The 14,657-nt window shown below is 51.2% G+C and overlaps 1 protein-coding gene across 1 annotated transcript; it reads left to right on the top strand.

Annotated features, from left to right (window-relative positions):
- The first annotated feature begins 4,216 nt into the window (after positions 1-4,216).
- Positions 4,217-13,217, top strand: LOC149271859 (protein DENND6A-like). Its single transcript, XM_089507078.1, has 20 exons — positions 4,217-4,342; positions 6,287-6,325; positions 6,640-6,682; positions 7,113-7,225; positions 7,774-7,854; positions 8,066-8,171; positions 8,694-8,773; positions 9,119-9,181; positions 9,512-9,567; positions 9,699-9,821; positions 10,196-10,291; positions 10,557-10,651; positions 11,181-11,246; positions 11,329-11,393; positions 11,966-12,055; positions 12,133-12,186; positions 12,269-12,378; positions 12,472-12,574; positions 12,820-12,894; positions 13,086-13,217. Exons 1-20 carry the CDS (start codon positions 4,217-4,219, stop codon positions 13,215-13,217), a joined length of 1,716 nt encoding a protein of 571 aa, XP_089363204.1.
- Positions 13,218-14,657: the final 1,440 nt, after the last annotated feature.

Genomic DNA, 14,657 nt, shown 5'->3' with positions numbered 1-14,657 from the left:
TCACTGGGCCCTGGGGTGACTGGGAATATCCTAGAGGGCAGGGAACATCCGTAGGACCCCCGGGGGTTCAGTATCACAGAGGCCTTTGGAGGGGGCCAGGCCCGGGGTCACCCCAAAGCAGGAGTTTTGGGGCCCGGCAGCCGGTGACGGGGTTCCGGAGGAGGGTGGCCGAGGCGAAAACTGCACAGCGCGGGGACGGGCTCCTGTATCGTGGGGACTCACGGATCTCGCGCTGGGTCACGGAGTGGACGGGTTATACCAGTTGGGCCCCACCGAGCTCCCCTGCCTCCCGCGCCGCCATGCTGAATCCGAGCGACCGGCCTCCTGCGTCACCACACCAAGGGGGCGTAACCTGTGTGAAGGCGGGTAGAGTGACGTCGGCGGCGGCCAACCGGTTCTCGAGCCCTTCCTCGCCGCTTCCACGCCCATTGGAAACTGTCAAAAGAAACAGCCCCAGACTCTGAGGAGGAGGGAGGGAGAGGATCGGATCTCCCCCCTCCCGGGGCTAAATCAGGGGATCTCCCCCCTCCCAGAGCTAAATCAGGGGATCCTACCCTTCCCGGGGCTAAATCAGGGGATCCCACCCCTCCCGGTGCCAAATCAGGGATCTCACCCCTCCTTGGGCAAAATCAGGGGATCTCCCCCCTCCCAGAGCTAAATCAGGGGATCCTACCCTTCCCGGGGCTAAATCAGGGGATCCCACCCCTCCCGGTGCCAAATCAGGGATCTCACCCCTCCTTGGGCAAAATCAGGGGATCTCACCCCTCCCGGGGCTAAATCAGGGGCAAAAGTTAGGTAGTTCCCATTTGTCTGGTGAAAAATCCCCAACGCGTTTCATAGGCTGACGTTTTGGCACTTTTCTGGTGAATCTGGTTTCACAATGTGACAGAAATCCTCGTTTTAACCCTTCAGATAATTCCGCCAGGACTTTCCAGCTAATGCTAGCAATCAGAATCAAAGCCCGAATTCGTCAGATAATGGTATCATGAAATGTACTTCCGAGTGTCAGCTCCTCGGGTTGCACGACATTCAAATTTAGCAGTTTTGTTGAAAAAAGAAAGAATTATTTCTGGGCAGGGTTTGAAAAGTAATAAAAAAAAGTGCAATAAAATAAAAAGGAAGGCGGTGTTTGGAAGAAATTGATGTAATAAGTGATTGTGAAGTTCTGTGGTGAGCCCTGCGGCGTAGATACGAGGGGGGAGTAGTTAGTACAATACTACAGAGCCAGTGGGAGGTGGCCCCCAACCCAAATCGTTTACTGTGAAGCTTGGCAGATGGAGCGAATCCGTTCGTCTGCGTCTCTCCAGGGACCCCGGAGAAATCATCGAGTAACCCACGGGGGGCCGTATAATCAGACTAGGCAGCTGTTTAGGGGCCCCCTCGGAGGATTCCTCGTGTTGATATCATTATAATGGATCTTGTTCACTAACTTGCATAAGAATTATCTTTTTGCCCCCCTGAATCATTTTGCCTAGGAAGCCCCCCGGGGTAACCCTTAGAACTTGTTGTGCTGCTGCCTGATCGCTTGCTTTCTTCAAATAACTCCCGGCATTTGCGGGGTTAAACCCCCTGACTGCCTTATATTAAAAATCCCCCGAAAAATTCATATACCCCTTGTCCTAAGCATCAGAGCTCTCCTTTAGGGTAACAAAAAATGCTAAGTAAGACCCCCAGTCGGTGCTTTTGCTCACAGTATGTTATGGTTGATCTCCCTGCTTGAATGCAGGTGACTCAATTAATTGTATTTTTAAATAATGAGAAGTTATGGTTTCCAGGACAACCGGTATTAGCACCATTTGGTGAGCCACTACATGGGGCTCTGAAAGGGTTAATATTTTCGGGGTCCGCTTGCTTTGGGGTGGCCCACGATGTTACCCCTATTTTCACGATCTATACTGGACGATCATTCCGAGCGCCCAGGGTGTCCCGGAGCCGCGGCGGCGGGATACACCTCCTGGATGGGAAGAAGGGCTCATGTTGGGCCCCTGCACCCCCCCCCTCGGTGGGGGTACGGCTGTCGCCATGAGCCCGGGCCGGACCCCAATCCCACGAGGACTGACGGTAACTGCTGAGGATTCCAATCTATTCCGCCGATTAACCCGTTAATCCCCGTTATGGATCACAGCTACAGCCCAGAGCCCTGCTCTCGGGGGCTCTCTAAACTTTATCCGGGCCGTTCCTAAAATATCGTTTTACGGCCAGAGAATTAATGACAAAAGAGTGTTTTCAATTATTGTTACGAGCTGAAAGCCCCGGAGAGGTGGGCGGTAAACGCGCTCCAGTTTAACATCTAGACGCCGAGGGGAATTTGGAGTTTACGTGACGGAAAAGGTCACCCGACAGATGTTACCGGATGATCTCCTCTTATTGGTGATAATTGGGGAAAGTTCCGCGTGACCTCACTCTAAACGAAGCTCTATTGGTGAATAAGCAGGCGGGGAACGACTCGAGACCAGAAGAGTTTAACGGGGAATTATACCTAAAATAGGTTAGCCGTAACCACACAAGGCTATAAGCATTCAGTGTGCGTAAAAACAGCCCTCGTCACCCCTTTGGGGTCCGCAAAAACGTCACTTTGTATCATTGGGTGGTAGGCTAACTGGGTGGCCATCAACTTGACCTTGAGCTGACCTTTCTCTGGACAACTCGATCCTAGAAAGAAGTTCTCCTGGGTTGTGCTTAAAACAGCCGGGACAACAAGAGGTCGGAGTCCAAGGACGCTACATCCTCAACCCGCAATACGTCGACGACCGTCTCCAACCGTTCTAATGACGATGATGTAATAATATTTCATGAATCCAGGTTAAGGGCTTGGGAAGGAATCCTGCCCAGCGAGTGACACTGATTTATACCTCGATGCACCAGGCGTGTCGGACGTATTTTTGCAGAGCGTCTCATCTCCGCTGCGTGATTTCCCACAGGTGGCACAGCTTGCAGTTTGGTTGTAGTTTTTTAGGCTTTGCCCTCACCCCCCCCCAGGCTGAGAGCTTTGCCCTCACCCCCCCCCCCCCCCCCAGGCTGAGAGCTTTGCCCTCACCCCCCCCAGGCTGAGAGCTTTGCCCTCACCCCCCACCCAGGCTGAGAGCTTTGCCCTCACCCCCCCCAGGCTGAGAGCTTTGCCCTCACCCCCCCCAGGCTAAGAGCTTTGCCCTCACCCCCCCCAGGCTAAGAGCTTTGCCCTCAGCCCACCCAGGCTGAGAGCTTTGCCCTCTTGCCCTCAACCCCCCAGGCTGAGAGCTTTGCCCTCACCCCCTCCCAGGCTAAGAGCTTTGCCCTCACCCCCCCCCCCCGGCTAAGAGCTTTGCCCTCACCCCCCCCCCCGGCTAAGAGCTTTGCCCTCACCCCCCCCCCCCGGCTAAGAGCTTTGCCCTCACCCCCCCCCCCCCCCCGCTAAGAGCTTTGCCCTCACCCCCCCCCCCGGCTAAGAGCTTTGCCCTCACCCCCCCCCCCCCGGCTAAGAGCTTTGCCCCCCCCCCCCCCCCGGCTAAGAGCTTTGCCCCCCCCCCCCGGCTAAGAGCTTTGCCCTCACCCCCCCCCCCCGGCTAAGAGCTTTGCCCTCACCCCCCCCCCCCCCCCGGCTAAGAGCTTTGCCCTCACCCCCCCCCCCCCCCGGCTAAGAGCTTTGCCCTCACCCCCCCCCGGCTAAGAGCTTTGCCCTCACCCCCCCCCCCCCCGCTAAGAGCTTTGCCCTCACACCCCCCCCCCCCCCCCGGCTAAGAGCTTTGCCCTCACCCCCCCCCCCCGGCTAAGAGCTTTGCCCTCACCCCCCCCCCCGGCTAAGAGCTTTGCCCTCACACCCCCCCCCCCCCCCCCGGCTAAGAGCTTTGCCCTCACCCCCCCCCCCCCCGCTAAGAGCTTTGCCCTCACACCCCCCCCCCCCCCCCCGGCTAAGAGCTTTGCCCCCCCCCCCCCCCCCCCCGGCTAAGAGCTTTGCCCTCACCCCCCCCCCCCCGGCTAAGAGCTTTGCCCTCACCCCCCCCCGGCTAAGAGCTTTGCCCTCACCCCCCCCCCGGCTAAGAGCTTTGCCCTCCTGCCTCTGTACCTGAGCTGCTTTGCCCCCTCCCCTTCTTCCTCATTGTCTGACAGGTGCAGAGGCAGCACTTCCGCCCGGTCTTCCTGCGCTTCGCTGCATCATTACCCCGAGTCGACGGCTATTGCTGATGACGCTGAGGTCTTGGTGTATTGACGGATGGATGGCGGCTCGCCGCGGGTAGACATGTCGGGTGATGGGGTGGAAGCGCCCCCGGGGGACCCCGTGTCCCTCCCCTGGGACCGCTTCTCTGGCTGGCTGCACTGTATCTGTGTGGTGGGCTTTGACCTGGAGCTGGGCCAGACTGTGGAGGTAAGGGGGGCAAAAGAAGCCAGCAACTGCCTGGAATACCCCAAACCCAGGCCCTGGGACCCCATCCTGCCTGGCGGAAGTAAACAGGTGCCCGGAGACCCCAACCTGCCAGGCAGGGCCAATCAGGGGCCCCAACCTGCCAGGCCAATAAGGTGGCTTTGGACCCCAACCTGCCAGACAGGGCCATGGCAGAATGTTCTGGCCTCCAGTCCCAACAGGGACCCCCCAACCCACAGACAGACACTGCTGGGGAATTCTGTGTGGCGTTGCGCTGTTGTTGGCGTTGCGCAGTTGGCGGTGTGGCGTTGCGCTGTTGTTGGTGTTGCGGCGTTGCGCTGTTGTTGGCGTTGTGCATGCATCCTTTGTATATGTGCTGCTTCAATTCATTTTTACGATGTCAGAATTTCTTTGATTAAACTCTAGTACAGCCATGATTGACAGGTCTGCATTTCAAGAGCTGCTGCAGGACTCGGCGGTCTCTGTCGTCTGAATATCTCCTGTCACTCATTAGTATTGAAAGGCTTCAGCTTTCTCTGCAGCCCTTCCTACCGGTGCAGCGTTCATCCTCCATCATACATGGTTAATATAAAAACCTACTGATGTTATGTGCTCCAAAGAGCTTGCAATCTAATTCACCAATCGGTAATCTAACAGTGTTAATATCTGGTGGCAGGACGGGGGGGTCCCTGTCGCAGGCAAAACCCACGTTTGGTTTAGAGGGACACGTCGCTGGCCTCAGAGAGTAAATATTAGAGATTCCATCCGCCACCAGGAAGACGTGGCCGTGTTTGGCTTCGGGGAAAGCTGCTTTGCTGGCCGTCAGCTTGTGGCCTCGGGACCTTTAAATAAGCCGCTGCTTCTAGAACTTATCTGCCAGAACTTTGTGTTTTCTGTGCGTTTTCGCCGCTCTCCGCGGATCTTTCAGAACCCCGAATCCCAATAAATATTACGTTTTGGGCCTCAGACATCCTAAACCGGCCAGACTTTCCTCGTAGAAATCCGTGTCTGCCTGATAAGCCCCGCCGGTGGCATCTGACTATAACCAGTGCTCTGTAAAAGTAGCAGGTATGGAATAAGTGTGACATCGTCCTGTAACACCTCGGCGGTCTCTTCCTCATCTTGCTCTGAGAACGGTTGTTAAAGGGCACAGGGAGGGCCGTTTCCTGGCGGGGGTCGCGCATACGTCTGATGGACCCCCCCCCCCCCGGGTGTAACGAGGAGGGTGAGGACAGGGAGAGTATAGACAGCGCAGGATGATCTTCATGTGCAGAGTCTGAACCCGAATGACCTCCTGCGGTGATGCTGCTGGGTTCTCGTGGCCGAGGAATTCTTTTCTTGGAAATCCAGGACGGACTTTGCCGCTTGACTTTGCTGATGCAGCGAGTCGAGTCGTTGTGTAAAGGGGAGAGAATTATTATTCCGCTTACAGCCGGGAAGTTTCTGCTGGTTAATGCTTTATATACGTTCTAGATTGTAAGCTCTTGTGAGCAGGACCCGCTTCACCTTTTGTTTCTGTACCCATCATACAGCGCTGCGGAATATGGTGGTGCTATATAAATGAATAAATAATAACAGCCTTTAAAAACATCCGGCCCCCGTCTGGTCGCCCGTTTTTCCCGCTGTAAAGACTCAAACCTTAATCAGTCGTTGGTCTCTTCTTAGATTCAGGAGCCGTATGTCTATCCCATGCATGTTTAATACCTCACTGTATTACCCTCCACCACCTCTGCTGGGAGGCTGTTCCATTTATCTACCCCCTCATTAAAATCAAACCTCCTTACATTGCATCTAAAAGTATCATTTTGCTGTAATTGTGGAACTTGAGCTCTTTCTTCATATTTCTTGGCAAAGTTTAAATTGTGAATAAGAATCTTGGTAACAGTCAGAATGCAAAAGAACGCATTACAATTTTACCTGATTTCTTTATTTTTTCCTCCCCTGTAGGCGTTGTATCCCCCACATGCTAAGCTCACGGATAAAGAGGTAACATACAACATACATGTAATGTGTTCAACATGAACCAGGGATGAAGTCTGTTCTTTTATTACTTGTGATAAAAATATTCAAACGTTTTTAGAGATTGTTTTGTTTTAAGATTTAACGTAAAAACAGAAGAAACCTTGTTTATTAATTCTTTTCTTTTATAATAATAATAATTTCTACCCAAAATTAACCTACGCAATTCTGGAATATAATTATGATCATTTACATTAATATAAAAGCCATTCATTTATTTTTGGAAAAAATAAAAATCAGACAAGTCTTTAATTATATTTTATACTTTTTTTTTCCTTCAGAAAACAAGTATCTGCTATTTATCATTCCCAGACTCTAATTCAGGTAATATGTCTTTTTATTCCCTAATTATTATTCATTCTGTTGGGGGGGGGGGGGTAATTTCCTTTCCGTTGGTACATAGAGGCATCTCGTGTCTCCGTGATCTGGTGTGAATCCGTGGTAATAGTGACCGAGCGGCCCGGAGAGAGCGTAGAAGTCCCCCTTTGGATTGTTTATTGTTTTTACCGTTATGTCTCTTTTTGATGCCGTTAAGCGGATGTAACATTTTCTTCTGCTTGTTTGCCGTTTTCTCCTACGCTGTTAATGGAAATGATACCCAGTGGCGGTATTTAACCCGTTCCTCGCCAGAGGAGTTGGGATCGGACCGCTGTCTATAAACGTTTGAAATCCCTTCGGTTCTGTTGGCTTTGAGGATTTCTGGACGTTCCGGGTGCTGCGGAGGTTTTACTGACCGCCGGATGTTTTTCTTTAGGATGTCTCGGAGACACTCAGTTTTGCTTCAGATTCCGGCAGGCGAGCGGCAGGAAGACGTCTCTGCACTGCGTCCTCGACCAAGCGGACCGGGACTCACCCGTTTATTTAAAGGTTTGGATATTTTGGTATTAAATTACTTTGTTAAAGAAATACTAGTTTTTCCTTATAACTAGTTGGAGGAAAAGCAAATAAAGACGGTAGAATCTAAAATAATGAGTAGCTGCTGACAACAACAGGACCTTAACCTCAACCAATCGCTATAGAGCTGCCTGTGACTACGGTCAAAGGCCCAGCCAATCAGTACGGAGCTGCCTGTAATTTTGGTCAGTGGCCCAGCCAATCAGTACGGAGCTGCCTGTAATTTTGGTCAGTGGCCCAGCCAATCAGTACGGAGCTGCCTGTAATTTTGGTCAGTGGCCCAGCCAATCAGTACGGAGCTGCCTGTAATTTTGGTCAGTGGCCCAGCCAATCAGTACGGAGCTGCCTGTAATTTTGGTCAGTGGCCCAGCCAATCAGTACAGAGCTGCTTGTGACTCTGGCCAATGGCACAATCTGGCAGCAGATATTGGGAATTGTTGATCGTTCTCCATCATGGTGAATCTGACTGTTTTCTTTCTAACATGAAAAACAACATTTTCCTTCTGTTTTTCTTCCTATAGAAAGACCCGGCCTGTTTCTATGGTTACGTGTATTTCCGACAAGTTAGAGACAAGACTCTGAAAAGGGGCTACTTCCAAAAGGTAACTATTGGTGACGGCGCCGTGTGAGACAAGCTTGTGTTTGATCTCTCCTGGCTGTGCCGTCCATGCGTCGGGAAATGCGACAAACAAGAGGCCAATCAGCGCAGGGAGCAGGTTCCCCCGACCCCCCCCCACCCAGTAAAGACGTCTGTCAGTTAAGATGTTGAGTTTCGGATCAGATCCTAAATATGCATTCTTATTTCCTCCCCAGTCTTTAGTTTTGATCAGCAAGCTTCCATATGTCACGTTTTTCCACGCGGTTCTGAAACAGATTGCCCCGGAGTACTTTGAGAGGAGCGACCCCTGCTTGGAGGCAGGTAAGCCGTGAGCGCCGCGGTCTCTTCTCATCCGCATGGGGTGTTCTGGGGCAGTGAGGTGACCCTGAGGAGACAATAAACAGTCTGTGAGCTGAAGCCGGACTCTGATCGCAGCCGGTGACTCTGCCGCCGACGGCCTCTTTTCCTGCGCAGGTTCATTGATTTCCAATCAGACTTTGGATGACTTTTCTGAGACGTGGCCTCTTGCGCTATAAACAATCAGCCCGGTTTACTTAGCGTATGAATAAATAATCCCTGCCGCGGTCTCTGTTGGGATTCGGCTCTTTAAATACCTGCTCGTAAATTCCCAGCTATTGTTCTGATTGATTGCTCTTTGGGCAGTAAATAATAGATACATTAAACCTCCTCCCCCTGGCCGGCCGGCTACGTACCTGGCGTCAAACACCTGCAAATCCTCGCTGGCCTGGAGGGTTAAGCTTGAAGTGTACCACCAGTAGGGGGCGTTATTTGTGCTGGTCACGGATTTAAAGGGACGGCGTCTCTGATCACAATCTTTTCCAGCTTGCAGCGACATTGACCGATGGCCGGAGCCGCTACCTGGAAAAACACTAAACCTGCCGATAATGGGAGTTGTGATAAAGGTAATGGAAAGCGCCTGCCCCCGGACCCCAATCATTATTCCGTGTGATTGCTGCCCCCTGTCCGGCTGGCAGTGATGAGCCCGGAAGATTAAATGGCCGGCTTCTGCCTTGCTTTAAATTCTGTCTTCGTGATCAATATAGCTGGACCTGCTTAGAAATATTTACTTATATTTAAGGTAAATCTACCCATAACTGTCTAAATAAAAGAAAATAATAGCTTTAGTGGTGATAAGGGAGCCGTCATGGATCTCCTCACAGACAGAGGAATAATCTTTGCTGCCGTTTATAAACCCGGAACGTACGGCGGGCGATTATTTCGTATAAAACTCTGTGATCTCTTTTAAGGTCCGGATCCCGACGCGTCTCGATAAACCCGGAACAACGCAGATGCTGGAGCTCACGCAGCCGGTACGACGGAAATAGACTAATAACATTGCCTGTCGTGTCTGGGATTAACGGTGTCCGAGTCCCAACGTGGCAGGCGCCAAGCGGCCACCATAAATGAATTAAGATAACTTTATGATTTTGATTTAAAGGTACCAGCTGTGGTAATTGGATGGAAACATTCTTATCATTACTAATGACCTTAACTGAATTCATTTTAAATCCAACTCTGATGATGAATCTAAGCTCCGGGGGTCATTGGCTAAGAGCCCAACGCTAGAGCCCAGTCCGGTGAATATACACAGAATAAATGTTTCTCTTACGTGTAGTCGTCTGTTTCTCTGTCCCCTGTAGTCGGACGCACACATCTCGGTGACCTTGCCCAGCGTCCATGAAGTCGATATTTTTAGGTAAGTAGCCCGGAGACGTTGGTCGCCTCTCGCTGTAACGAGGCTTTTGGATGAGTGCTGCCCGTACCCTGTGCGATAGGGCAATAATTACCCGGGTGTTTATGTGAACCTTGTGGCTCCTGTTCTTTCAGATGCTTCTGTCCGGTGTTTATCCACATCCAGTTACTGTGGGAACTCGTGTTATTAGGAGAGCCCCTCGTGGTCATGGCCCCCTCGCCCTCCCAGTCATCTGAGACGGTTCTGGCTCTTGTGGGGTGAGATAAAACGTGTCGTCCTGTCGCTGTTTTGTGGTTCTAGGAATAGATCTTTAGTCTGTAAGAATCCAGAGGATTTTTAACCAACAAACAATTAATCGTAGAGCGTAATAAACCCGTCTCGGTTCAATGGGGGTGCCTTATCGCCCCACAATGAATAAAGTCCATTTCACAGTTATTTAAATGAGTGGATGTTCTGAGAGTCGGTGAACGGAGTGTGAGCGCTCGCACTCGGTTTTGGGTTCCATATCCTAGTGTTCTAATAGCGCCACCTGGAGAGGAGACTGAGCATGCGCCACATTTATGAATCGCACCTGGGAGGCTTCCCAGATGGGAACGAACCTCTCGTAACGTTCTGCATCCCCGTCGCGCAGGTGCATCGCTCCCCTGAAATACTGCAGCGACTACAGACCCTACTTCACCATCCACGACACGGAATTCAAGGAGTACACCACGCGGACGCAGGCACCGTAAGTACCCCGACTGCGCCTGGCGGTTGGGGGGAATATGACCTCTCGCGCTCGGCTGACGTTGCTGCGTGTGATTCCGGTTTAGAGCCTCTTTACTGTCCTTTCTGAGATTATTTATTATTGTTTATTATAGCGCCATCATATTCCATAGTGCTGTGCAATGGGTAGACAGGACATAACAAATAGCGTATAACAGAACAGGTGGGGGGGCTGCGCACAGGAGCTTACAATCTATTACAATTCTATTTTCACCCTTGTTTTTCAGGCCCTCTGTCATCTTTGGGGTCACAAACCCATTTTTTGCTAAAACTCTGCAGCACTGGCCACACATCATCCGCATCGGAGACATCAAACTCGCAGGTAACGCTCGGCTTATTCAGGGCGTCACCGGGTGATGGTTCCACGGGGGCCGACATCAGCCCCACGAGAATTAAAATCAAGAAACAATATCGCAGTGAAGGCTGTTAAAGATTCTATAGAGAAAACATAGGAGGGCGTCACTCTCTACCAGGGGGCAAAAAATCTTAATGTCTGACGGGCCCTTTGTAAAGAATTTTGCACGGCTCTGTGTACGGAGAGGGGAGTGAGATGGGAGGGGGTGAGTGTGTTTGTATGTATGTATGTGAGAGTGTATGTATAGGTGTGTGTGTGAGCATGAATGCATAATTGTGTGTGAGAGGGAGTGTACGTTAACATGAGTGTGTGAGCGTGTGTGTATTAGTGTAAACGTGTGTCAGTATGTGAGTTAACTGGATGGGGGGGGGGGCTGATGGGGCCACTTGGCTTTTCCTGAACGTGCCAGCCCCCCTGCTCTGTACCAAATGACTGAAGCCCCCCACCACCACCACAGCATATGGGTTAATAAAGTGCTGTTTTCTAATTCACGCAGGAGATGTTCCCAAACAAGTGAAGGTCAAGAAGTTAAAGAACCTTAAAACCCTGGATTCAAAGCCTGGTGAGTGTGTTTTTCCGCTCGTAGCGTTTTGAGCCGAGTGCATGCGCGTCACTCACCAGCTTCACCTCCGCTTCCCTCGCAGGGGTTTACAGCTCATACAAAACGTACCTTAACCGGGACGAGGAGATCATCAAACAGCTGCAGAAGGTATTCGGGCAAATCCAAAGAAAAATCCTGCAAAAATATCTAATAATAATATCTATAAATAATAAAAATAACATTTATTGTTTCTCTTCACGTCTCTCCTGCCAGAGACGTTCGGGGGCCTGTGAAGCAGATAACTTTAAATCGTGTTCACGGCTCAAAAGCCTGCCTTACTTTGCCCCCTTCCTAGAGCTTTAACAATGTAACGTGTTTGGCCAGAACATATGAAGAGCGTTCCCACGGTGCGATGCGCTTGGTGTTGCGAGGGATCGTTACCCTCTCTGCTTCCCGGTCTCTGCACTGGTTTTGCTGGGAGACGAGGCAGACAGTAAGCCGGATCCCAGTCCGCGCCGCTTGACGAAGCTCCTTCATGCGCGTTGCGTGTTTATTCAGGCCGGAAACGCACTGCGATCCCGAGCCGGAGACACGTTCTCTGGGCTTGGTCTGTAGGGGATGAGGCTCAGGAGTGGCGGGCGCGCAGGCTGAATGTTTTTCCTCCCCGGCTAATTAAATCGTGTTTCTCCTGTGAATGAAAAGAACGGAATTCCCTCCCGACGCATTCTCCTGTCTTTCAGGGCGTTCAGCAGAAACGGCCTTCGGAGGCGCAGAACGCTATTTTGCGGCGTCATTTTCTTGAACTGACCCAAAGCTTCATCATCCCCCTGGTACGTGGCCTTCTCTCCTCTCCCTGCTCTCCCCTCCCGCTGCGTTTTATATATCTCCTCTGCTTCGTCTCGCGCAGGAACGCTACGTGGCCAGTCTGATGCCGCTTCTGAAAAGCATCTCCGCGTGGAAGGTGGGTGGTAGCAACGCGGCGGCCCGCAGGGCCGGTTAGTAACGCTGCCCGCCGGTCTTGCATCTCCGCGTTTGTGTTGCAGAGTCCTCCTCAGCTGAAACCTTTCTGCCAAGAGGAGTTCATGAAGACCCTGGAGAAAGCCGGACCTCAGCTCACCTCCCATCTAAAAGGGGACTGGATCGGCCTTTACAGGTACTCGCCGCTCTATCGCTATGGTTACAGCACGACATTCACTATGGCTGCCCGTATCGTGTAAATTGTTTCCGCTGTTTCCGCTCCTTTAAGGCATTTCCTCCGTTCCCCAAACTTTGACGGCTGGTTCAGAATACGCCGGAAAGAGATGACCCGAAAACTAGAGGCACTTCACCTCGAAGCGCTTTGTAATGAGGTACCTGCTCATTAATATTTATTAAACAGGTAGAAAGTGGGTGGAGCCTGGCCAGGAGTGGGCGTAACCAACAGGGTTGGCATACGGTAGGCATTCGGCTCCTGAATCCAGCGAGGAGGAAAAGAAACGGTAAATGGTGGAAACGCGTTTCATTCCAATACTCACAAGCGGTTAGTATTCGGAGTATTGTGCTTCCCGTGTGACCGCAGCGTGTCATTGTGATACAGGAATTCTGTTTTATTCAGGATTTACCCATTTGGGTGGAGAAACACACAGAAGTTGAAGCCGTGGACCTGGTTTTAAAACTTAAAAATAAATTGGTAAGTGTGAAAAGAGCCTGTGGAGGTAAATCCCGCCGTCAGAGACGTAATCCGCGGGCCGGGAGGGGGGTCTCATTCTGGAGACAGACGCATTGAATGCTTCCTGCACGTTGTGCTTTCTTGCATCGCTGTGCTTTCTTGCATCGTTGGGCGCGCTGTGCTTCCTTTGTTAAGCGCGTTCTGTTTTCCAGGTGCAGGCAGAGAGTGAACATCTCCCGGTGAAAGCGGAGACTTTGGAGAAGTTGCAGGAACACGTGGACACGATAATAGAGAAATTTCCCGAGGATCTGCAGGGAATCTTACTGAAAACCAACACCCCATGATCAGCCGCGACGGGGAGGATCTCGCCCCAACGCAAGCACGAGGAGCTGCCGAGGAAAGGTCACCAGCGCCATACATAGCAATGCGTTTCTGGACTCTCCACGCGGCAGGGGGTCACACGAGGAAGGAAATGGAACGTCACTAACTCCCACTAATCACATCTCGCCACGAACAGCCTGTTTAAGGGACCTGCTGGATTAACCGCCACGTTTCGGGCCAAGGTCTAAATACGTACTTAGTTTAAGAGTCCGAGATGTCAGATCCTTTTCCTCTTCCCAGACGCGTCAGGAACAAATACCGCGGTCCTTAGAATGGGCATTAAGACGTTAACCCTTTACCTGTTCTGCTGTAGCCTAGAACGTTATTCACCAATTATGTTTTTTAGTTTTCATCAGCACAATCTGTGGTTCAATCAGTGCCTTTTATTGTGTACGTGATCTACCCCCAGTACCCCACAGAATGCCCAGTCTCCTCTTATCGCCCCCGGGCCGTGCCCCGGTCACACGCGTGTCCTTGGATGCGGTAGATGTTGAACACGCTACAGATGGATCCTAATCCTCAATTCTATGTAAATGAGAAATGTGTCGGGCGTCTGAATCCTCTTGGGGTTCTGTAAGTGTGTCGTGTTTCCTATGGCGGGTTTTGGAGTCATCCTTTGAGCCAAACGCGTTGTCCGTGTGGGAGACGTCCTGCGTCCCGCTTCATGCGTCTAGGCAGACATAAAGATGGCGCTTCTTCCCTTGAGGTTTCCCGGTCCGGCAGATGCTAGTAACAACTTTTTGTACTAAAACTGCAGATATTAACACAGATTTTATTTTTGGGGAGAATATGAGTAACCTCTTGTGTGCCAGATCGTCCAGGGGCCGCTATATCTTGTTCCTACGGACCCCTTGTACTGTTTTCGCAGGCACCGTACCCCCAGGTGTCTCTGTACTGGAAGGGGGGGGGGGGATATATATTCACGATGCGCGTGCCCATGAAATGATGTTTTGGGGGCTGTAGAGACCCAGATTGGAGATTTTAATCTGAATAGGCAGCTCTCCGCGTGCTGTTATAATAAATCAGGCTTTCCAAGCTGGTGTCGGACCGGCTGAGGATCATGGGAGTTTTTTTGGGTTTTTTTATCAGCGGCTGGCTGCCTCTGCAGTAATTATTCCCTGTCTCTACTACCCCATAAGAGCATTAGGCTTTCTGGATCAGTTTCTAAGAATCTGCGGGTTTTTTTTGTTAACTCGGGGTAAAAAGCAGAAATTAAGTACCCTGGTGGTCTTCTCGCCCGCCCTTATTGTACAGCCCGAGGGGTAACAATTGCCCCTTCTGCCTAAAACCTGAAACATTCTCCCTTATAAAAGATTACCGATTCCCTGGATATTAAGATTTTTGATGCATTCTTACGAGGAATTATCTGTTACCTATTTTTTAGCGATTTTGTATTTAAATAT

Source organism: Sceloporus occidentalis, unplaced genomic scaffold, assembly GCF_023333645.1.
Source record: "Sceloporus occidentalis isolate IW3139 unplaced genomic scaffold, rSceOcc1.0.p SCAF_455, whole genome shotgun sequence".
NCBI lineage: Eukaryota > Metazoa > Chordata > Lepidosauria > Squamata > Phrynosomatidae > Sceloporus > Sceloporus occidentalis.
This window is presented reverse-complemented; position numbering and strand designations above follow the sequence as displayed.